The sequence below is a fragment of the Takifugu rubripes genome, chromosome 21 (genome assembly GCF_901000725.2).
Source record: "Takifugu rubripes chromosome 21, fTakRub1.2, whole genome shotgun sequence".
Classification (NCBI taxonomy): domain Eukaryota; kingdom Metazoa; phylum Chordata; class Actinopteri; order Tetraodontiformes; family Tetraodontidae; genus Takifugu; species Takifugu rubripes.
This window is the reverse complement of record NC_042305.1, coordinates 17,025,152-17,048,864: the sequence shown is the minus strand read 5'-3', so window position 1 is coordinate 17,048,864 and position 23,713 is coordinate 17,025,152. Positions and strand designations below refer to the sequence as shown.

Genomic DNA, 23,713 nt, shown 5'->3' with positions numbered 1-23,713 from the left:
CTCTAACCAGCCCTGTCTGGAGGACTGGAGCGCAGATCAATGATTGTCCGGTTAATTGTATAATAGACCTGGTTATGGACCCCTGCTACAGGAGCACAGTCGTTTAAAATCTACCACATCTGATTCTGTTTGAGGCAAACCGCCCTAAATACCTTTAATTGCATCGGCCTTGATGAAAAGTCGATGTGAGTTAAAGCGAGCGATCACTCGCAGAGCTTAAATCCATCTGTACTCGTTTATTTATTTATTTCCCCGATTTGTCTCCACAAATCACCTGCCATGGGGAAATTGGAGCGATATTCGTTTTGTGATGCAGTGAGGACAGGACTCAGTGGTGCAGGAGGAGGCCCGGAAGCTGCACATCCTCTCTGAACAGCTTCCTTTGTATAATCAACAACTCCACACTATATATAGTGTGGAATATAAACGTAGAATGCTTATAGTAGTTTAAAATGCATTTTTTGTCTGAGAATCTGTTTGCTACCTGTTAAAATTATTTAGTTTTTTGTTTATTTGTTTTTTTAAACTTCATCCGGGGCATAAACACTCATTTAGAGGAGCAACTATCTTTGCCCCAGTTCGGTGTTTTTAAAAACGGTTTGATACCTTAAATTATTTCACAGCATCACATTTTATGGCTCAAACTACGACTTCTCTAAGGGAACAAGCCTTTGCGTGAGCCCACCTGCTGTGTTTGCCGTGCACATCAGTGTACAAACATGGATCCTGTCATGCCTGCACGAGATTAAACAAGCACATTAAGATGTTTAACGTGAAATAATTTAAGCATGAAAAAGCTAATAAATCAGAGGATGGAATGGCAGAGGATTGAATTGAACTGTATAGTTGTGCGCGGGTTTGGATTCTCTGCACGCGTGCGTGCGTATGCGCGTTTAAAAAAATAGAAGGGGGAGTCAAGTCGGTGACATTTCCCAGCTCCTGCCCTGATTGGCTCTTATTTGAGGAAGCTCACGGGCTCTTGCAACTAATAAGCGCCTCCCAGTCGCTCTAGAGGACATTATAATGCAAGGGACCTCCTTTTTTTAACCACAAACCGAATTTTCGTTCATTTAGACCATATATACTTTTTAAATTGCTCCAAAGTTGTAGGATTTTTTTGGAGCGCGTTTCACCCTGGAGCGGTATGCGATGCTTTCTCACGCCGACCTCCTGGATGCTCGGCTCGGTGAGTTATCCTCACTAAACTCCGGCCCTAAACTCCAGTGTAAGATTTCCAACTTCTTCTTCATCCTTTTATAGTAAATAGACTGTTGATCCTTTAAACAGCTAAATGGTTAGTTGGCTTTAATAGCATGTGCATTTTTAGGATTGAAAAATCGATCGTAGCCTAATAAAATGAAATGTTATGTTTTGTTTTTTAAAAATAAAGCTGTGCTTACTGTTCAAATATTGGAAAGTCCATTCCATTAAGGGAAGAGGTTAAGGGACGTCGTTTTCCTCCTTTGTCTCTCAGGGATGAAGGATGCGGCTGAGTTGCTCGGACATCGAGAGGCTCTAAAATGCCGGCTGGGTGGAGGGGTTCCAGACCAGGGTCATCCGGGGGACATGGCGCCTGGTTCCGACTCTGTTGAAGGAACCACTCTCCTGCCAGGAGAAGAAATCGCCACAGTGGGATCCAACTCCGCCGGCATGCAGGTGAACGGGAAGGAGCAGGAGAAGCAGCAGCAGCAGCAGCAGCCGCAGCAGAGCTCCGGACAGACCTCCAGCCAGCAGAAACAGAAGCGGCACCGAACGCGCTTCACCCCGGCGCAGCTCAACGAGCTGGAGCGCAGCTTCGCCAAGACGCACTACCCAGACATCTTCATGAGGGAGGAGCTGGCGCTCCGGATCGGCCTCACCGAGTCCAGAGTTCAGGTAAAAACCGGAGACATGTGGACGATGGAAGCACGAATGGGCGTTGATGGAGATTAACTTGCATCTTCAGCATCGCAAAAACATTGGAAATTATCCTTTAAATCATAACACACTCTCCTAAATCGACCCGTCCCACCAGATTATTATTATGTTTTTATTTGATTATTGTACGGTCGAGTTAAAAAAAAAAATGTGGCCGTCTTTCTGCAACAAAAATGCTTAGTAATCAACCCATAAACAGTTGGGGAAACGAACTTTAGGGTGTTGCTGCATCCACTTTAACTCATAATAATAATAATAATAATAACAATAATAATAATAATAATAATAATAATTACGTACTGTATTCTGTTTAAATACGTGGGTAGGTACTTAATTTAAATAAATCCTGCTCCTTCTATATTGTGTCCAACGAGTCGAGCTAACCAAAAAATCAGATTCGATAAAAAACTATTTTTTCATAATAATTAAAAATAAACATAAATTAATACATTTTAGACAATGGTGCATTGTTTATTGTTTTTATTGGTCTTTCCGTTCAGTTTTGCCTTAACTTAATACCCGAACACCGGAGCTCACTTTGATCAAAACCTCAAGCTTAGATGAGGAAAATGTCACGCAATCTTATACTTTTAGAAAATTACAGAATTGCACCTCTGTGTTTCTGCACTTTGTTTACAGCTGTGATATTTTGGAAGTGAGAACACAGCCAGGCTTTAATAAAGCAAACACATTATGAACCAATCTCATCCTCGGTGGACGCGCTATTAACCAGCGATGTGAAATTCATGCAAATGACGTCAGGGAGAGCAATAAAAGCGGTGTCGTCATTAGTCACGTTAATAATCCTTCCTTTAGTCGCCCTAACCGCGCTGCACAGGTCGGCGCGCGCTTGTTGTTGGTAAACATCGGCGCGCCTCGTGCGGCCGTCAGCGCTCCGCGTGCGTTCCCCATCGCTTAAAACGCTCCATCAGCGACGCCCTAATAGGACTCCAGAATATATTGTTCTTTTTTTATAATGGCCTGAGAAATTGCATTTTCTTGCCCCTCGCCTGTAATGGCTTCGGTGGCGTTTCACGGATGACTGAGCGCAATGAGAGAGAGAGATTTCACTTTTAATACGGAGCCATCGACTCTCGGCCGCGCGAGTATTAATAAGAAAAGATCCCGAAGGATGATGGAATCTTTAGAAAGCCGTCAGGGACCCGCTGCTTTATTATGTTGCCCTTTATGCAGTGCTTTATTTATTTTCTGCTGTATTTGGTGGGCTCGCACTGTCTTTGTGTCATTTCCTGTATTATGTGAGAAAATGCGGTATAATATTCAGTGCAAAATTATATTTATTTATTGTAACTATGATATCACGACGATGGGCTATTCTTTCACGTCAGCCTCTCACAATGAAAAACTTAAATTGTGATAAAAAATGAACCTCCAAGAATAAAAATGATGGTGGTGGTGCTGGAGATTTATTTTAGAATTGTTTTTCATTGTGGATATTTTATTGCGTTTTCCCCTCCTGTATTCAAAATATTTAGGTATTCTCAAACTGTTGAGTTATTTTAATTATTATTCTGCAATTTCTCCTTAATGTGAGAGCTATTTCTGTGATTATGAAATGAATTTCTACTGCTAACTGTTTGGACAGGCTTTTATAAGAACTGTCCTGATGATGGCGTCATATATTGATGACTGTATATATTAACATCCTCGCGTTGACTCACTCTCTTGAATCTGTGTCTGCAGGTTTGGTTCCAGAACAGACGGGCAAAATGGAAGAAAAGGAAGAAGACCACCAATGTTTTCCGCTCCCCGGGGACCTTGCTCCCAACACCGGGTCTACCACAGTTCTCTGCTGCGGCCGCCATGGAGAACAGCCTGTGCTCCTTCCACGCTAACGACTCCCGCTGGGCTACCGGAATGCCGGGGGTGTCCCAGCTGCAGCTCCCGCCGGCCCTCGGCCGCCAGCCGGGCATGCCACAGTCGCTGTCACAGTGCAGTCTCGGTCCGGGCCCGCCACCAAACTCCATGGGACTCTCCAACGGCCTGGGCTCCAACGGTTCGGGCCTGCAGTCCCACCTCTACCAATCACATTTCCCCGGAATGTCGGCCTCTCTCTCCGGCCCCACGAACGTACCTGGTTCCCCGCAGCTGTGTAGTTCCCCGGACAGTGACATGTGGAGAGGGACAAGCATCGCCTCACTGCGGCGCAAAGCACTGGAGCATACAGTGTCCATGAGCTTCACTTAGTGACTTTTGAATCACATCCCCACCGCCACCTCCTCCTCTTCCCAACCGCCCAAAACCGCGGGTCTGTCTCTTTTGAACCCCGATATTTTAGATATTTAAAAGAAATGAGGCAAACTGATCAGGCATACGCGCCAGACGAGTGTGACGTCATCACCTAACGTCGCGACGGACAAATGACAGAAAACGACCTAAAGGGGTTCTCACTTCGTTGTTTCAAAGGGGTTTTATCGGCCATTGATGATGAATATGATCGATCCCCCTACTTCAGGCCCCGATTAACGGGAGCCGAACAATCGTTGTATTTACGTTTGCAGCGTGCGTCTTTACGCACACATGTTATTGTGTTCAGGTGAAGTTGTGTTATGTGAAACGATTATTTATGAGATTGGATATACATTTTGGTGCCGACCCACCGCACATTCGTCATACTCTGAATGGGTGGGCCCACTGAACCGGGACACAAGCATGCACTGCGCATGTGGACTCATCAACTTGGATCACTCGAAAATGGCGCTCGAAGAGGTTTTGTTAAGAAACTCATCTGCATAAGACGGCAGCAAAAAAAATATCTATATAGTTGGATTTAAAAAAAAAAAACAAGGAACTTTCAGTAGGCCTACTCTGTCGTAGGATGTTTTGTGTAGCTAAAACATTCTTGCTGTGTACCCGCTGGTCTTTTTTGTGATATGTTTGAACTTACTGTATGTGCTATTACTTGACACATTTCTTAAATGTTTGATCTTACTTCGAAATGCAGAAATGCGCCACCTTGACGGGTTTGTACCGATTTGGAAAATGAAGACACAAATAAATGTAATTTTCAAGAATGATTCTCGTCTCCGTGGAGTTATTACGCGAGATTTAAAACTATTTCCAACAGCATTGGTCAGAGGTGGGACATTGTTTAGTTGAAGTCACTCTAATGTCCAACGAAGCTTTCCGATGGCCCAGGAGCAGAAACAGATGCTTATTATAGCACAAACAATATGTAGGAGGGTCACGTAATTGACGATGTATAGTATCACTGTAATTAAAAAAAAAAACTCCACCATTATTTGGAGGTGAAGCTTTAGTTCCTTTCGCTGCTAAGATTGACGTCATGCTACTTGTGCACTATAAGACACAAGAATATTCACACCGTCAGATCCTTTGGTTTAAAAAGCATGATCAGCAAAACGCCTCTCGTCCGCTTAATTTCAAATCCACATGACGCTGGAGTAAATACGGGGTTTATTTATTTTTGTCTCGATTACGAAAGCGAGCGGACCACACTGTCTGTGTCAGAGATTATAAGTGTCAACCTGAGCCTGAAATCACAGCAGCTCAAATTAATCAGCGTGTTAACCTCATCTCGTTGTCAGCGCTGGGGCCAATTTACGGTCACGGGACGGTAATTGATGAGATATGGCTTTACAATAAGCAGTCCCACTGTCTGTAAACTTATAATTGGAGTTTCTGGAACAATGCAGAGGAGGTTAAACAAAGGATTAATCACAATTAACAAAAGTATATCACATTCCCATATTAAAGAGTTGGTTCCCACCTTTTTCATTAACAGGAATTTGTTTGCACTAATTTGGTGAATTATTCTAAAATACCAACTTCATTCCAGACAGCGACAAAAACACGGAATATGTGAGGTGCAAACGAGGTGTAAACAGTATTTGTCTTGCCTCCAATGAACCGCCGTGGAGGTTACTCGACATGTAATAGGAAATAAAGTTAACATTCTTTTTCAAACTCTTCATGTGTCTCAGTCGTTACAGTGAAGAAAAGAACTGTAAAGAGTTGAAAAAGTCAGCATTACACTAGATTGGGGGATCTATATTATTCTATATTGAAATTAGGTTTTGTCTTTTTCACACTGAGTGTGTCACGTGGGTTATTTGGGGAAGAGTTTTGGATTACATCCCTAATCTGATATCGGACACCGATACAAAAACAAGTTTTCTATATTGGCGACCTGTTCACACACTTTTGAACCATCCTACGCTGCGCCGGTTCCAGCACTTTTACTTTGTGTTTATTCATTTTTCTGAACAAACAGAGTTTGCAGGCTGCCACGCAGAGGCGCGTGATTGCACGACTTCTCATGACAGTTGATCAGATATTATGACCAGAGCCAAAGCGACTGCTGCTTCACCCACTTATCCAGCCTACGTGTGTGTGTGTGTGTGCGTGTGTGTGTGTGTGTGTGTGTGTGTGTCCGTGTCTGTGCGCGCGCCACCGCGCATGTTATTCTGCTAAGTCTAGCTCTACATGCGGTTCAGCCCACCAGATCCACCCTGTGCTGACTACTGTGTCCTGGGCTGCAGTAACAGATGTGAAATCACATTACCCAAACGCTGCAATTAGTCTCACTCGCTCGTGGGTTAATGAGTTTGTGGAAATGTGCGACCCATTCCTCATTAGGTAATTTCTCATGCACTGATGAGAGAGAGGGAGAGAGATGTGGGTATGACAATTCAGTGGAAATGGCACGTCGTCACACAGGGCCTGCACCGCCACAAAGGCTTTGTCTGATGGGGCTGCCTCCACCTTGGACTTTGATGGGGGGGGGTCTCAGGCAGTGACCCCTGAGACAGACCTTTGCATTTGTTCAACATTGGAGGTTTTGGGGAAGCGGCTCCTCGCTGCTGATGCATCAGCCGGTCTCGTTATGGAGCGGATCTGCTTATTTCCGTGCTGTGGGGCCAGAGGGTCCGTGTGTGAATAGACAGCTGAGGTCAAAACGCTGTCACAACACAACGGAAGGCGACAAAAGGACTAATTAGCAAGCAATTACCGACGTGTTTCTTTCCTGCACCTTTTATCTGCTTCGAGTGTTGAGCAGGCTAACAATTCAATGCGAGGCCACTTACACACAGCAATACACTCCACCTGCTGTCTATGCGTGTGTGTGTGTGTGTGTGTGTGTGCGTTGTTGTTTTTTTAATTTGAATTATTCGAGCAATGTGTGAGGTAACCCAGTGATACGAGGTTCGATGGAAACTCCGGTGTGAAAAATGGATTAAATGAGAACATTTTTAGTCTAAAATAAGGGGTGAGTCGTGGCTAATTGTCGTACTGTTGTTGACCACTAGAGGGAGACTGAGAATCTTTTGGATTCACTTGTGACTCTTCATGTCCGCCAACCATGACAACCTGTCAGCTAATCTCTAAAGAGATGGGCTGTTGTATCAATTAGTGACTTTTCTTCCTTTTTTCGGTAGCTTTTCATGACTGTCAAGACATTTAAATAAAAAGGAAGTCAGTTAAATGTTGTAAATGAATAGCTAAAAACATCTCACAACTCCTAACATGCTTTAATCCCGAGTTGTAGTTCTATTTTATTGGGCCTGTGATTGCTCACCCCGCCGATCACTGAAATCATCTGCTTCTAAGCTCTGTTTTGTGGCCTCATGCTTCCACTCAGTCGCTGAACTTATGAGGCCAGTCTGCTTGGATTCAACAGGATGATTCTTAATTTTTCTTCTGGCTATTTAATACAAACTAGCATGGATTAAGTAGAATTGGTATTATTTTGGGCACACACACACATAAACACATGCACACACACACACATACACACACACACACACACACAGGGGGAAAGTGTGCTGTGAGGAGGCTGCAAGTGTCTCTCATGATAACAACTCTGCATTTCAACAAGCTGCATCCATCATCATCAACACTAACATCTGCTCTGAGCCTTAGATCTCTTTCTACCCCCACCACCCCGAAGCCTCCGCATCCTTGCAGTTTAGAATCCGCTCTGCCTCTTCCTTGCTCTTCCTTTTTCTCCTTCTTCTTTTTTCTTTTTTTAAAACCCGCTGCTGTCATCCAAATTCCCTAATCTCAACATGTGTGGAGATATTTGCTTCAGCCATCCTTAAAATCAATATTTAATGATGATGTTATCAGCGCTTTTATGTGTAATTTAGCCAGATTGTCAGTATGAATGAGATCCTGTCAGCTTTCTGGCGTCCCACATTTATTTTGTGTTAATGTGTGTTCCTGGCGGTATACACACCAAAACCCAGTGGAGATGTGATGGATTTGTCTGTTTCATGTTTGACTATGCATGCACGCCCACCTGCATACACACACACACACACACACACACACACACACACACACTCACACACACACTGCAACCAAGAGACTTGAACATGAGCGTGTTGAATCCCAACGATTTAGCCTTGAGTCCAAACCTGTCCAACACGTGTGTATCTAAACCCACGCAGTGACGTCACCCTGATCCCGACCCAACATCCAATATGTCGCAACCACTTCACTTTTCCAGTCCACGCGGCTCCAACATCGTTGAGAGGCAATAATCAGTTTTTTCCCCCCAGTCATTTTTCTCTCAATAACAAACCATTTTTAATCCAATTAGGGGGGCTAACGTGAGAGGCATGATATCACGGCCCCTGGGACAGATGAGAGAATATGCAGGGCATTTATTCCGACAGTCAATATTGGATTTCTCACCAAGCAGCTGTGCCTGCTCTCTTTGACATTCTCCACCTTTGCACAGTGATCTGTCCTGATTACGCAGCCTTTTCTACTTTATCAACATTCATTACGTGACCTGGTCATGCCTGTAACCGAGAAAAGTAAAGTCACGTGCTTTATTTTGAGCTGTTCCCAAGCTACACACATTACTGGTTGTTTTTTTTTTTTAATATTTAGATCTTGCTGGTGCTTTATGTGAGCAGTGAGACTTTGTGGAATTCCCCCAAAACTTTCCTCTTTCAACCGTTTCACATGTCGACCCTGCAGGTGTTTTAACCACTTTTTCACCATGATGAATATCCCACAGTTGTTCTTTTAATTTCCTCGTTTGAGTCCCCTCACCGTGATATGAATTTAAGCGTGGAGAAGTGACAAATGTGCTCATATTTCTTTCATGTTGCACTCGATTTACGCACCACATACAGACGACATAATCGTGAGCAATGTTTGAGGATCAAAATGGCCGGAGTGACATTCTACAGCTAAACACTGCCACCTTGTGGTGACTAAAATACGACCACGTATTTGTCATTCATGGCAACATTTATAACATTTTAGATTTTTTTCATCTAGACAGATGATCAATAGAGCTTTTTCCATTTCATCTCAATATCATTCCGTTGATTCAAGCTTGTTAACCCTACAGAGAATCGTACTATTATGGTTCCATCAAAACATACTTAATAAAGAAAATAATGCGTAAAACAGAAAGCTGCCGTGTGCAGCTGAATATAGTCGATACAGTCATGCAGCGCACTGAATCATTGTCATTGAGTCCATTGATTATGTGGCCTGATCAATGCATATTAGGCTGGAGAGAGCGCAGAGGCTTAATGATGAAGGAACGCGTCCACAAGCCTCATCCACTCCAGATTCAGATGAGTTTTTGTCTCGAACTTTACTTTTACAGGACAAATGTGCAGTTCTGCCCCTTCGGGACTGGGTTTGTGACAAACACGATATGAGAAAGGAGTGGAACTAAACTTTCATTCTTTTCTTTTTGTGGCACCTGCGTAGCGCCACCAACCACCTTCTGGGCTCCTTTTCCAACACGTGCTTCAGAAAAAGAGGCATGAATGAAGCCGCAGCAGCTGGAGGCTCCAGATGCACAAACTCTGTTGTTTTAATGGCTGTAAGTGGGAAAAGGTGACTTGTTTGCAGCTGCCTGACCTGCAGGAGCCCCCCTGAGACGCAGATATGATTCAAACATGGTTTCCTTTTTAAACAGAATCTGGGTGACTCAATCAGAGAGTTCCATTTGAGTGGTTCCTGCCAGAGTTCCCTCCCTGCTGCAGAACAATTACTCCTCAGCGGATCCTGTAATGACACGATGAGCTATTGTTGTCATCAGTGTGCACGAGTGGTGTGTTTTGGCCAAATACTGACTTCATCAATGCATTAGAAACCGTCTTCTTCTGAACACTTATTAGATTGATAGGTTTTCCTGATAGCATTTGTATATAAATGACACTTCAAATGACCTAACAAGAGAATTTCAGAATGTATTTGCTTCTTTCAATGTAGTGTTTTGTGGCTTTAAAAGTGCAAGAGGCACCAGAACGAGTTCAACACAAACCAGTGCAGGCCTCATCTGATGGAGGTCACCACGTGTCTCCTACAGACCTCCACTGGAAGGTAATTAAAAGATGAGTGTTTTAGCCATCGCTCCTCATTAACGCACTTGAGTTAACCACCTTCAGGGAAGAGGAATACGGAGGAGGAGAAAAGGGAGAAAATCCATGCAGGGCTTTAAAGTAATCTCTCTCTGTCAGGTTGGTCCAAACGGGGGAGGATCGGCTCATTACGGGCCCCCCAGGAGATGAATGGGTCGGCCGGGCGGTGATGCCGGCCTGCGGCTGTTGATGGGCAGATCTACATGAGAAGGGTGTGTTAGTGTATGGGAATCAAGGCACAATGAACATCAGAGACAAATACTTAGGCACATGGGTTATCTTTGGCAGGGAGCAGGTGTGCAGCAGCAGGATGCATGCTGGGATACAAGGCGAGGTTAAGCCGTTAATGCCCGGACTCGGCAGTCGTGGCTATTCCACTCTGACCCCATGGAGCGCCAATCGATAGCATCTGAATCACCAAAGCGCCTTTAAATTTGAAACGCTCGCGTCAGAGGCCAACGGAGGCCTGTCCCACCACCAGCCCACACGCGCCGGGTCGGTTTTGGAGACGACTCGTGCGAATGACCCGGGGTAAAATGACCTGGGAGATCGTATCGATGCTGCATTTCACGATGGGCGACTGAATGTTCACTACTGGTTGGAGCCTCTTCTCCTGTTTGTGCTCACTTGAGATGGTCCTCACAAAAGCTGGAGCACAGACATATTACACAGCTGGCGTCTGGCGGTTTAGTCTTTGGCTGTTCTGCAGGAATCCGATGTGTTGTGGTTGGAGAATATTTTGAAATTTCTCTGAAACTCCAGTGACTTTCAATAGCAGGCTGGTGTTTTTGTTTCTGCTGTTCTTTTGGTTGGGACTCGCTCCGTGTGTTTTTCTTCTTTTCACAGCTCTTTAGTCGGAGTACTTAGTTGGAATTCACCTCTGGTAGATGAACTTGAACATTTCAACACTGCAGAAAACTCTCCAGTGAGCTGGTGTTTGTTCTGAAGGCCTCTGCTTTGGGGGTTTTGATTTAAAACCACATGTATATCACTTGCCTTTCCAGTCCTTTCCAGCCCTTGGCTGTCAAAACATGCTAGCAGGCTGTAGACATGATCGGGCTCCTGTTCCACGACCCTCGTCATCGGGCCAAGTGTGACACCTGAAGGAGTTACTATTCTCACATCGGCCACTAGGTGGTGGTGTAGTCCGGTTTCTCTTTGAGGCAGCTGTAACTTCCGCCGTAATTTACACAGTTTAAATGACACAATGTATCCCCACAGTAAGCAACATTTTGATTCTTATTTATTTTACAGACAAGCTTAAGCAAAAATAAACCCAAAAAAGAAGGCAAACGGCTGTTTTTATCCGTGTTTTACACAGTTAGACATATTAATATTCACAGTTTCTATCAACAGTCTAGTTGAATCTCTGCTCGACCTCGATGAATTAGCTATTAATGATACACTTTTTAGCTATTAATGATACACTTTTTTTCCCAGGCTGTCATATTTTTAGCTTGTTGATTCTCCTCTCCTAATTTATTTTTTCTTTTTTCCAGCACAGTGAGGAAGTGCAACGAAAGTTCAGTATTGGGCAGCACAGGATGTTGATCCTCTCAGGATGAGGGTGGGGGTTGATGATAGTTAGATATGATTAGATGAGCCCGGACTGGATAATGAACCACAAATAGACCAATATGATGTGAATTAATATATCTGCTGGGTATTTAAAACGGTGAAGGAGACTGCGGGCGTCCTCATTCATTCATTCAAATCAATCGAGTCATTTAATAAATTAGATTTAAACAATTACAGCATCACACACACACCACATAGGCAGGCACTTAAATGCCACACGCGCAGGCGCGCAACCTGTGTGGTGTATTTAACTGACAGTGGGCTGGTTTAGAAATCCTCCAACATAAGTCAATTCATTAATAAAGACAGACTTTTAGGTGAAAGTAATGCACCTTGAATAGGTCAGCAGCATTGTAGGAGGCTATGTTGCGCCAAATAATTTTCCTAACATTCATCTTTGTGTGAGGCATCACAGCCCGTCATCACTATGAAAAAAGGTCAGCTATTTTTAAACCTAATTTTATTTATTTCTTTTTTTATTTTAAAGCCTAAGTTTTGTGCGCACCCTTGCACCCTGCTAGGACTGAGCTTGACCTTTCGCGATGGCAGCTTGGACACTTGCAATTAGTCTCACGTAAAATGAATTTGTTATGCCACTGTGCCTGGATGACGTCACCCCCCCCCCCCCCCCCCGCCTCTGCATCACTTTCTCCTCCACTCTGCACCTTTTTGTGCCCGTGTTTGGAAAAAAAAATACGACGGTTCCTGTTTAGTTGCATTTAGCAGTTGGTTTGTGTCTCTTCCTGCAAGCGTGGAAGGATAAAACCATCCACATGCGCGTCAGCCTCTCTCATGGTGGCTTTCTCAATAAAGTCACTATGATTAATTGAATATAGACTGGAAATTAACGGTATAATCGCTGGATGTGGTTGCGTAATATACTGCAAGAGCACAACATTACAGCTGCTCTATATAGAGCACGAAAACTTTGATGATCAAAGCGCACGTTCCCCTGGACAGCATATTTAGACAAATGTGAAGCCCATCAATGGGAAATGTGGGACAACGGAGTTATTCATGAGCCACTCCAGGCACTTCCTGCCTCCCAGATTTGTGGCGTAACAAAGGGGATAAAGAAAATTGAACTTTTGGGATGAACTTTTCCGGCATTTGACCGGTCAGAAGACATCAAGAGAGACCAGTGTCTCGCAATTTGGACGTAGAGGTGTCGGTACTGCAATTAAACACAACCAGTACATAGTTTCTAACGTTTGATGGCAGTTTAACATGTAAAAGCTGTCTAAAACACTTGAAAGAGTGCTGACATTATTGCAAAAAATGTGGAATGTTATTTGGAAAAGCTGAGGCCACACGTTAAAATTGGTTATGACTCTGATCCCTCTCTTATTTCTTAACTCTTTGTTTTTATTTTAAAACCATCTGGATGAGGAAGGTTGGTTTTGGGACAAACGTGAACACTTGTACACATTATTTACAAGTGAACCTATTCAAAATCCATCCATCCATCCCGTTTTCACCCTCAGACCTGAAAGTATCTGCGCACTGTGAGCTACTTCCCCAGATCCGTGCGCCTGGCTTTTGTCGCTGACCCTCTGATGTGGGCCTGTCTGTGTGGCTCTGCTGCTATAAAAGCTACCACCTCGCAGGCAGCGCCGTTATTTCCCCCCCTGCGCTCACCAGAGAGACGCTCGCCAGCATGTCGGTGTCTGTGCGCGCTCAGTTGCTCCTCTTCCTCCTCTCCCTCTCTTCGATCGTGGCGCGCAGTCGCTTCATAGAGGTGAGAGTTTTCACTGTTAAATCGCAAAGTTCAAGCGGGAACCTCAAATTTGTTTCCGTGATGTTTTCAGGAGGACGACGGCACAGATGGATTATATTCTCTGCTCAGCATGGACCAGAAGAGACAATCTGAGGACTTTATTTTCCGCCGGCCGCTCAGTAAGTGCAGCAGGTTGATGGTGCGCCGCAGAGGAAACTTTGCGCATTACGCACGCTCCTATTGCGCAATTTTATTTACATTAATTTGTGGCAAGAAATTGATTCAAGGATTTTGAAGGTTTTGCTTGGACGACAACAACGACCCCAAAACTACTCAGATTTCAGGATGTGGACTCTAAACCAGTTACAGGTCTAAAATTTAAGCCTTACAATATGACCACGAGTCCATGCATGCATCTATTTACAGGAGCAATAACCACACGCACGTGTGCGTGGTCCAGGAAATATTGTGCATTCCTTCATGATCATTTTGAATAAACCTTTCCTTTGATGTCTGTCTCGGATCAATGGAAACTAATCAACAAACTAATGTGACACTAACAAAGCCACGATGTTTACTTGCTGAAAGTCATTGTGCAATTATCTGTGTGTGTGTGTGTGTGTGTGTGTGTGTGTGTGTGTGTGTGTGTGTGTGTGTGTGTGTCCAGGGTGCTTGGATATGCTGGCCACCGATGGGTACTTTAAATTTGTGGCGTCCCAGCCACAGCTGGCCTGTGCCGCCTTCGTCATCGTCGAGCCCGACGAAGTCATCAGTCTGGAGCTGTATGACGTCAGCATCGACTGCACCGCCGGAGACTTCATCAAGGTTGGCTCCCGACCCACGCGCTCGCCACAAATAGCACCCACGCAGCACCCGCCTCGACACAGGGACCGGGGAGAACAGGAAGTTAGGAGCTTTCCAGTTTAAGGCCTAATTCAAGTGCATCGCCTCTTTGATTAAAATGATGCCAAAACGAGGTTAGGGCATCGTTTAAGGTCCAAACATGCAAACGCCGGCTCCTCGGCGCATTGGTCACGTTACCCAGGGCAAGTGTGGGAAGAGCAGGCTTTAGTTGTGACGCCAAGCCTGCCAGTGCAGATTCAGCATGTGGGCCGCCGTAAGAGACAGAGAACTTTCTGAGCTTTATCGGGACAACATAAACGGCTGAAGATGAACGGCGTAAATCAGCAATTAGAACCAACTCTTCTGACGGCGAACCACCACTCACTTTTCCAAAATGTGGTTCGCATTATTTATAGAACCTATTGGATTACGCTTGTAACGAAACATGAGTCATAACGCAGCATCTGGTTCTGTCATTGACACTGGACAGACGAGCGCTGATTCGATTCCGCCAGTCTGACCTTAAATAACATCACTTTTGTAATTTTGCGCCATTAGGATACTCCAAAATCTCTGGGAGGCCAACATGTGGAAGCAAAACCATGGATAATACCATCATTCTTATCCTGAGAATGTAAACAGGAAAGCTTTCACGACATGTTTTGTCCGTTTTAATGACTTTCTTTCATAACTCAAAACTTTGGCTGTGACTGGAAGTGAGAAAAACAGACTGAGTCCTGTCATATTATCCCATAAAATCCACTCAACAACTGCAAACATTCCCCTGGTAGATCTTTGACGGCTGGGTTCTGAAGGGGGAGAAGTTCCCCAGCCGGCAGGACCATCCGCTGCCTCTCCACCAGCGCTACACCGACTACTGCTCCTCCGAGGGCGCCGGGGCCACCAGCCGCTCCTCTCAGAACGTCGCCATGGTCTTCTTCCGCATTCACAGCCCCGACAGCGGCTTCACCCTCGCCGTCAAGAAGCTCCACAATCCCTTCCGTGAGTGCTCACTCTGAAAAAGTACTCCAGCTCCCCCACCTCAATCAGTCCCAAATGCAAACAGATAAATAGTCATTGGAGAAAAATTTGGCCGTGCATCAGCGCTAAATCCTGTTTTTATATGCATCCTTTCGTGGGAGAGTGTATTTCTTCTTGTGGTCTTTTTATTGGTCCAGCATCAACCAGGCCTGCAACAGGAAGAGAATAAAGGAGAGGGATGCACCTGTTTCCCAGCTGCTTAGCAGTGCTAACACTGCTAAGCACCTGTTTCCCAGCTGCTTAGCAGTGCTAACATTGTACCGAGCAACGTAGCAATCAGAGCCTGGCTGCACGAGAGAGGACAGCCACTATAAAGGACTAGTTTAAAGGGATTAAAGACAACCAGCATCCAGCTCAGCGCTGCTTTTTGCCTGCAGTAAAGGAAAAGAGAGTCTTATCTTATAGCTGCAGATGAGAAACTTTGGTCTGTGCAGCTTCTTTACAGCCATAAAAATATAACTGAGCGATCAGTAGGCTGTTGGGATTAAAGTGTTCCGACTCCTGTTGATGCCTGTCTAATCTACCGTGCCGACTCCAGTTTTATTGTTTTCATATCTTTGTCATCAGAAATAAATTGGACTTTTATGTTCGACCATAATTGTGTCCCCACCCAGCAGTCAGCCTCCATTATGTCCAATTTGCAACATGAGGTGTCAGTAATGAGATTCTCTTCTGATGGGGAACTGCTCATTTGAAGCCTCTCCACTTGTCTTTGTGTGGTGTGTGTGTGTGTGTGTGTGTGTGTGTGTGTGGGGTGAAGCCTGCAACATCATGTCTCAGAGTCCAGAAGGCAGCTTCACCATGGTGATATCGCACGAGCGCAGGAACTGTAGCTTCTCCATCATCTATCCTGTGGAGATCCGGCTGTTGGAGCTCAGTCTGGGACAGGCCAAAAGCAATGACATCAGCCTACAGGTCAGACACACACACACACACACACACACACAAACCTTCTCTTAACCCTTCCGCACAAGTGCAGTAATCACCCCAACTCCTCCTTAAATATCGTACGGGTTTATTTGCCTGCTGTGACCTCGTCTGGAAATATTGACTAACAGCGAAGAGCAAAAGTGCAGCTCAGTTCGATTGAACTTTATCTATACGCCATCAGTTCGAATCCAAAGCCAAACGTCTGACCCTTGAGCTGTCGGCAGTGGCGGGAAAGACTGCCGTTTAACTGGAAGAAACCTTGAGCAGGACCAGGCTCCTTTGGGAAGCTGAGGAACGGGTGTGAGTGTGAGACGTCTGTGTTTGGGTTGAAATACTGAAGCAAGTTTTGAGGGGAAAAGTCTGTTCCGTACCACAGTGAGGTCTCTTGACCACTAAACACTACTTTAGTTCCTCCTTCAACGTTCACTTGCTCCTTCTTTTCTTCTTTTTTTGGCTGACTGGTTCTGCTGTTTCGCAGAGGAAGGTGTGGTCGGACTGTTCCGGCTCAGGTGACTACGTGGAGCTGCTGGGGGGGAACGGTGTGGACACGTCTCAGATGTTCCCGGTAGCCGACCTGTGTTTCTCCCTCAGTGGACTCGGTGAGTCTCGGCCCCAGCAGGTCACCGCTGACGTCTTCCGGTCTTCCCTTCGTACGACTCTTTTAAGGCGTCTGCTTTCTCCTCCTCTTCAGCCCAGATGAAGATCGGCTGTGATAACTCCGTGGTGAGGCTGGTGTCCAGCGGGAACTACGTCAACCGCGTCTCTTTTCAGTACCGACTGTTGGAGCCCCACGAGCTCCCCAAGAGCCGAGAGAACAGTCTGGACAACTTCTGCACTGTGGAATAACATGTCACACACCCACGCACACACACACACGCACACACACACACACTCTATCCATGTGTATATACAACAGTTTGGCGAAAGCCATCATAAATACTTTATTTTATCATTTGTTTTACTGCACTCGTGTCATTAATACGTGAGCTTCAATGTCAACATATTTATTAAAGGATTTACATAAACCGACATGACATTTATGGGCGATGACAAACCATGTTACTTATGTTACTTTTCTATTTTTTCTTCATGTTTATCCTCTTTGGAAGGTTTTTACTATGCTGCTGTCCTCGCTGTTCTTGTCGCCTTGACGAATTTTAAAATAAATATGGTCTGCATGGAAAAAGCACATTGTTAATGGACCTGCTCTTATTACAGGACTGTTTGTCCGTCTGCTGTTTGTTTTGCTTTTTGAGGGGAGGGTTCAAGTTCCTTAAAGTTCCCCACCTTTGATTGGGCCTTGATGGTTCACACAGAAACCGGTTTAATAAGCTCCAGATGAGAATAAATCAGGTGCTCAGTTGTCCAACATGTCTAAAATATTCCTCAGCAACGCTAAACGGTCAGATTTGTCAGTGACGTCAACAGATCGCTGTGTTTTAAATCACTGGGGAATTATAGCTTTGCTAATTGAATAATTACCACAAAACTCTTTTTGTATCAGCGCACCGGCGCAAAACACATTTGACAGATTTGAAATATCTTTACCTTCAGAGATATCCCTGAAATCTGAGGTTTGAGTTGATCTTTGAGTTGATCCCCACTATTTTCTGAGTCATGTTTGGCTACCAGGCATCCAAATGTCTCAGACACTCACAGCAGGTCCAAAACCCAATCTCAAGTCAATCAATAGATCATTTATGGCTCACCGGTGCCAGGAACGCCCTGAGCCCACTGAGCCCTTTCTATTGTGGGCCCACATCAACGTCAGCTTTAACACCAACAGGTGAACTTTAGCAGCATATACAGGAGGCCAACGCTGATCTAGCCAAACATGTGGTGGCTACACAGGCGCTTTACACCTTGGAAACCAACACTTCAGAACATTAACTCCTACTTTAGAGCCAATGTGGCTGAACATGAGCACATGTTTAGTACAAATGTTCTTGCGTAATCTAGTGTACTAAAATGCACCAGCAACCGCTGCATATTAAGGCGTGACACACACACATTTTTTTTTTTTAATTATTTTTATAATCCGATCTGTTCCAGAGACAAACTTGAAATAGCTCTCAGTGGTTGATCAGAGCTCTGTTTGGGAGTAAACGGGGATGTGATGCAGCCCAGCACTGAAGGGATGAATGCAGGTTTGCTTGCGAACGTTCTCCACTAAATGTGCCTAATCTTTTACACCATGTACAGTTGTGGATTCCCGGTCTGAATGAATGTGCAGCTCTTAATGGGATTATCCCACAAGCCTCAGTGCTCTTATTCCCTCCGACATCCTCCCAGCGCTTTTGATCCTTACGTGGAATTAATCTCAAACCCGTTCAAGCGCGATGATTCAATTAAACAGCGGATGTCTTTTTTTCCCTTCTTCTTCTCCTTCTTCTTTTTCAGCTCAGTGCGTTGCAATTTTCAGTATTTATTAAAGAATCAAATGCACTTTGGATGCCACTGAGGGGGATAAAGTCTAATTATTTGATTCTAGCGGTCCTGATTGCTGTGCGCGTGTTTGTAGAGTAATAAATATGATTCTCAGCGAGATCAGAAGTCCTTAAATAAGATCTCAGCCTGTTTTCTTTATTAACACTATTAATGATAAGCAAATTAGAAACGGCTTATTTAAATTATTAATTAAATAAATCTGTTTTCTGCCAAATTAGAGCTGCAGCAATTCTGGTTTCTACTACTACCTCTGATTACCATCAGTTCTTTGGTTGCTGCCTTTGGCCTATTGTAAATGACTTAAGATGATTTAAGATGAAGAATATTAAATCTGTGAAGCATTAAGACTTTGTTTTTCACCGCAGGGGAAAGTTAAATCTTTCAGTATTGTCAGATATCACCACTTGAGGCAAGGCCATTGTTCCATTTGTTGAGCAATGCCAAATCAAAGTTTATTAGGTGGTTTTTGAATGTGGACAAATTCCTGGATCAAAGGAGATCTAATGAATTTCTCATGCTCCAAGAGCAGAACTGGACCACATAAAACCTGACACTGACCCCCTTGTTTCTTCCTCTCTAACCGGCTCCATCAGTAGGAGTCAAAGACGGGGCAGGAGGGTCCGGTTCCCTCACTGAGCTGAAAATAATATGTTTTAGTGAATAAAGTTTGTGATGTTATGCTCTCAAATGTCCTCTGATTAAAGGAAAAACAGAGGAAGAGGTGTCAGGTAGCCAACAGGAGCCCAGAATGGAACCAGCAACCATCACGGAGCTCACGCTAAGACTTCAGTCGTGGAGTTGCACTGTTGTGATTACAATGATTAGAAATAATCTACAATTAGCAATGAATTCTCAGAAAACCTCTGCTGACGTCAACCCTTTCCCTCCGCAATGGTCCGTAACGGTCGAGTGTTACGTCGGAACGTTTACAGAGACTCTCGGTCAGTTTTCTTCACAGTTCAACCTAATCGGATTAACGTGTTAGCGGGCATCAACCGCGGTTATTGTAACAAATGATGCATGCGGCTACACACGGCTGCTGACCTCACGCACCGCAACCCTGATGTGAGCAGCAAAGACGAGCGAAGGTAGAATCTATCAAGCAGCACCGTCTCTTTCTTTCTCCTTCCTTTTTGAGTCTTTAATAGATTCCATTTGATTCTCTGAGCGCTACACAAGAGCTGCAGAGGAAGCTGAACACAACTCGTGTTCGGAAATCTGTTTGAACACAAATTCAAATGAGACAAATTCAACGTGAAGGTAAATTCCACCAACTTCTACTAAAACAGACGAATGAGAAGATCCTGATCGTCGTTCATCCTGACAGAATTAAAACCCAAACTCGCCTGTGAGTGTCAGATCACGACCTTCTGCAGGCCCGGAGAAGCGCGGTTGCGTAATATTTAACTTTCCTTAAACACATGCTTCAGCTGTGACCAAACAGATCTCTTGAACAGATTCCAGCTGGGTGTGGTCTCCATCTGCTCACTCAGACGTGTAAAAGGAGTCCACCGACACATTTGATGTGTCCTAACAAATGACATCACTTACCCCGTCAGTGACCTCTGTTAATGAACCAAGTGCGCCTTGTGATGCGCCTTTTTAACCGCGCTCCGGATCGTGAGGTGGGGGTTGAAGATAAATGCTACAACAGTTCCGGTGAATCAAGGAAGATCTCGGCTGCAGCCCTGTTACCTCTCCTATGACGACCTCTGCTGCTTCCTTCTACTAACTGCACAGAGGAGGGACATTTCCGCTCAACCTTTAAAGCAATAAACGATAAGAAATGATATATTTCCATGTAAATTGTCTACCATTTTAAGACGTATATCATACATCGATGATGCATTTAAAACCAACACAAAAAGGAAAGATGAACAAGGACGCAGTTGGAGGTTAAACCAGGAGTGTAATGAGGGCAGCAGGCGCCAGAAGCAAGGGGGCAAATACTCCAGTGTGTGTTGCCCCGTTACACAGATCCTCAGCGCAGCACCTGACCCCATCGGAGTAAACTCTATCGCACATGTCGCTCCTCATGCATTCTTTGGTGACCATGCTTTCAGCCACTGAAACGACATTAAAAAATAACTTAAAGTGCATCAAAAAATGTTGGTGTTGAAGGTACGATCATGGTCCTCTCTTCATCACCTCGACTCCTCCTCCTCTGTCTCCCCTTAGCAATAGTGAACAATATGTCCATTTAAAAGGAAAGAATTGGCGATCTATTCACCGATGGTCGTGGAGCAGCGGTCGAACTGGGACGGGCAGTCCCACACCTGAGTGCAGGTGCCAGGATTTGCACCCCAGCAGGTGAAACACTTCAGCCCTGAAGCTGCAGACAGCGAAGAACACGGAACACTGACACAGGCCAGCAAATAGAGAGTGAAGCCACCGCTCCTGTAATGGTCTGTGGTTGTTCCTACCTGCTGGCAGCAGCACACAGATGAGCGCCAGACACACACACGGACTCATTTTGCCCGATACGACCAAGAACTCTTCAGACCTTTAACAGCAAGTGACCTCCGAGCTGGTCCCTGCAGGCTTTATAGCCTCGCCACAATGATTCAGCAGACGATATTTGCTCAGGTCGTTGGTCATTTATTATTCATGTTCTGATGTAGTTTACACATTCGGCGTTTTCTTTCTGGGCTTATTTTAGAGTGTGATGTAAAGTTTGGACTGAAACCGCCACACCTGGAGAAGCTAATGTGTAACCTGCTTGTTTGTCCAGCAGATTCTTGAGCCTTTGAGTCGTGTTTACGTTACACTCACACAGCTGAATTGGCTCTCGTGTAAAACACAACCTGGGGATTGGCTTTCAGTGCTCACCAAATCCAGCTCCAGCGTCTCTCAGACCTATTACAGCCATCAGAACTCAAACAGGTCCGCTTAAGCAACGCGGTTGAAACTGCAGCCGGTCAGGTTGACCCTCCTGACCCTCATCTGACCTTGACATTTTGTTGTGCGAGCGACTCTATAATGCCGAAGTGTTGAGAATGAAATCGCTCCATTACTTCCTGCTTCAGTACGTCGCTGTAAGATGTAGAGCAGCCAAGCCTGCCTGGACTCTGGATGAAAGGCCTCGCAGGAGCCAGGCGTGTTCGTGAAGGTCAGGTTAACCAGCAGCTTCTCCGGATGAATCCCTCCTCTCATCACTTTATAAATTTACTTTATTGGGGTTTCCTTTGTGAGAAGGAGCCGCGACAGGATCAGCAGAGCAACATGCATCCATCTCCTCCTTTAATCCCGTTTATTGTCCGTGAGTCACAGGCGAGTTGAAAAGGTCACGGCATTATTTTCCAATACAGCCGCATCTCATTAGGTGTGGCAGTCGGCCGCGGCCTGAGAGGAGCTGTCTGGAAGGGAAGCCAGTTCTAAGCGCGTCCTGGACTCAGCGTGCACCCGGGCCGTCGTTTTACGAGGCATTTTCTTTTGCGCTGCATCTCTCTTTTATTATCCAATTATCTGAGGTGGAATTACATTTAAATGAGCTTTTCTTCTCTCAACAAAGCATTTATTTTACTAATATCTTATATATATAATTATATAATAATGTATAATTGAATTTTGGTTAATCTGTTCATGCTAGGTCTGTGGATGCTATACTGCTGTTGTTGTTGTTGTTGATACTGTTGTTTGTGTCTGTTGATGGAGCACTGGGGTAAAAGTACATATTTTAGTCGTGCTTCCAAGAAGTAATTTTCTGATCTTTCTCTAACTTCAGGAGGTTCCACCTGTGGAAACGCAGGACAGTACATGTGGACGGCCAATCTGGCTGAATCACACCATTTTCTTCAAAACATTTGATTGGCTGGACCCAGCTTTTCCCTCATCTTACCACATCTCCAGCATCGGGCCAATTTCTCGCCATCATGGGCGCCGTGAGCGGGTCGACAGAGGTTTATCAAACAGGAAGTGCTCCACACTGACCCATATGGAGAATCTTTTAGATGGCAAGTGTCATAAAGGCAGAAACTTGATCATTAACAGCAATAAGCTGTTGCTTCTCTTTATCAGACATCTCTCCCAGGCTGTAGTAGCGACCCGCCATGTACCCCTTCAGCCCCGTCACAACCAGGCGCTCCGCTTCCCACCAGCATGCCGGGGGCAGACGTCGTCCATGGACGCTGCGAGCAGTGTGGACACGACTGGACGACACGTAGTGTTCCTCAAACATCCCCGGGGTGACCTGCGGGGATGAGAGCATTAGCTGACTGCGCGTTAGCATGACCTTTGATGGCTGCACAATGCCATGCCAGGAGCAGTGTGACCTTTGAAGCGTTCAGGTTGGTGGGGTGCTTCATTGTGCCACCGTGTCAGCCTCTAATCACAGGGTCCAACACCTCAGCAAACTGCTAATGGAGCACAATCAGACACTCATGTTTCATGATTTTAGGACCAAAAACACCAAAGTCCAAATCTGAATCCCATAGTTGTCCTCATCTTGAATCTGCTGTGAGGGCAGCTGTCATATTCAGCTCCTTTAGATCCTGTCAAACAATGTAAATCAATCTAGGAATTTACATTAATGCCGTGGTCGAGGCCTGTCTGGGGAGACGTAGAACCCGAGTGTTCCTGCGTCTCTGAGAGCAGACCTGAGAACAGAAACAGAGAAAGAAGAAGATGGAGACCGAGAGACAAGTCGCCTCTCACTGGGCCTCCAAACGAAAGCATCTGAAGCCCACCTGATATCACACGGGACCTGCTCAGGCAGTCGTTGTGTTCTCAAGCCTTTGATTCTGTTGGCTCACTGCTGCACCCTTCAGGGCCTCTGCTGCTGCGGCTCCTCCTGAGGCTAGCAACACTGCTGCTAGCTCAAGTACTCTAATGCAGGATGCACCTTGTCAGAAATATGCGCCTG

The 23,713-nt window shown here is 45.1% G+C and overlaps 3 protein-coding genes across 4 annotated transcripts; 2 read left to right on the top strand and 1 right to left on the bottom strand.

Moving 5' to 3' along the window:
* The first annotated feature begins 1,024 nt into the window (after window positions 1-1,024).
* On the top strand, window positions 1,025-4,954 carry LOC101075487 (homeobox protein orthopedia B-like). Of its 2 annotated transcripts, none has more exons than XM_029830261.1 (3): window positions 1,025-1,225; window positions 1,475-1,875; window positions 3,622-4,954. In XM_029830261.1, the coding sequence occupies exons 1-3, from the start codon at window positions 1,150-1,152 to the stop codon at window positions 4,123-4,125; spliced, it is 981 nt and encodes a 326-aa protein (XP_029686121.1). In that variant the 5' UTR covers window positions 1,025-1,149; the 3' UTR covers window positions 4,126-4,954. The 2 variants fall into 2 exon arrangements, with proteins under 2 accessions (XP_029686121.1, XP_003975104.1); XM_003975055.2 differs by having other exon boundaries at window positions 1,028-1,186.
* An 8,511-nt stretch (window positions 4,955-13,465) lies between these two features.
* Window positions 13,466-17,593, top strand: LOC101075851 (corticotropin-releasing factor-binding protein-like). The gene is made up of 7 exons (XM_003975057.3): window positions 13,466-13,611; window positions 13,682-13,769; window positions 14,258-14,415; window positions 15,225-15,435; window positions 16,235-16,389; window positions 16,883-17,003; window positions 17,096-17,593. The coding sequence occupies exons 1-7, from the start codon at window positions 13,531-13,533 to the stop codon at window positions 17,248-17,250; spliced, it is 969 nt and encodes a 322-aa protein (XP_003975106.2). The 5' UTR covers window positions 13,466-13,530; the 3' UTR covers window positions 17,251-17,593.
* Window positions 17,594-20,656: 3,063 nt separating this feature from the next.
* Window positions 20,657-21,377, bottom strand: LOC115247610 (ly-6/neurotoxin-like protein 1). The gene is made up of 3 exons (XM_029829876.1): window positions 21,276-21,377; window positions 21,083-21,184; window positions 20,657-20,918 (listed from the first exon to the last, which is right to left on the bottom strand). Exons 1-3 carry the CDS (start codon window positions 21,322-21,324, stop codon window positions 20,749-20,751), a joined length of 321 nt encoding a protein of 106 aa, XP_029685736.1. The 5' UTR covers window positions 21,325-21,377; the 3' UTR covers window positions 20,657-20,748.
* Between the last annotated feature and the right edge of the window lie 2,336 nt (window positions 21,378-23,713).

Excerpts from the sequence above, each read along its gene's own strand:
- LOC101075851 (XM_003975057.3), top strand. The coding sequence starts at position 13,531 with ATGTCGGTGTCTGTGCGCGCTCAGTTGCTCCTCTTCCTCCTCTCCCTC. Across the intron at positions 16,390-16,882 it reads GCAATGACATCAGCCTACAG|AGGAAGGTGTGGTCGGACTG; the intron begins GTCAGACACACA and ends GCTGTTTCGCAG. Across the intron at positions 17,004-17,095 it reads TTTCTCCCTCAGTGGACTCG|CCCAGATGAAGATCGGCTGT; the intron begins GTGAGTCTCGGC and ends CCTCCTCTTCAG.
- LOC101075487 (XM_029830261.1), top strand. The coding sequence starts at position 1,150 with ATGCTTTCTCACGCCGACCTCCTGGATGCTCGGCTCGGTGAGTTATCC. Across the intron at positions 1,226-1,474 it reads CTCCGGCCCTAAACTCCAGT|GGATGAAGGATGCGGCTGAG; the intron begins GTAAGATTTCCA and ends TTTGTCTCTCAG. Across the intron at positions 1,876-3,621 it reads TCACCGAGTCCAGAGTTCAG|GTTTGGTTCCAGAACAGACG; the intron begins GTAAAAACCGGA and ends CTGTGTCTGCAG.
- LOC115247610 (XM_029829876.1), bottom strand. The coding sequence starts at position 21,324 with ATGAGTCCGTGTGTGTGTCTGGCGCTCATCTGTGTGCTGCTGCCAGCA. Across the intron at positions 21,185-21,275 it reads CTGTGTGCTGCTGCCAGCAG|CTTCAGGGCTGAAGTGTTTC; the intron begins GTAGGAACAACC and ends CGCTGTCTGCAG. Across the intron at positions 20,919-21,082 it reads CCGCTGCTCCACGACCATCG|TGGCTGAAAGCATGGTCACC; the intron begins GTGAATAGATCG and ends ATGTCGTTTCAG.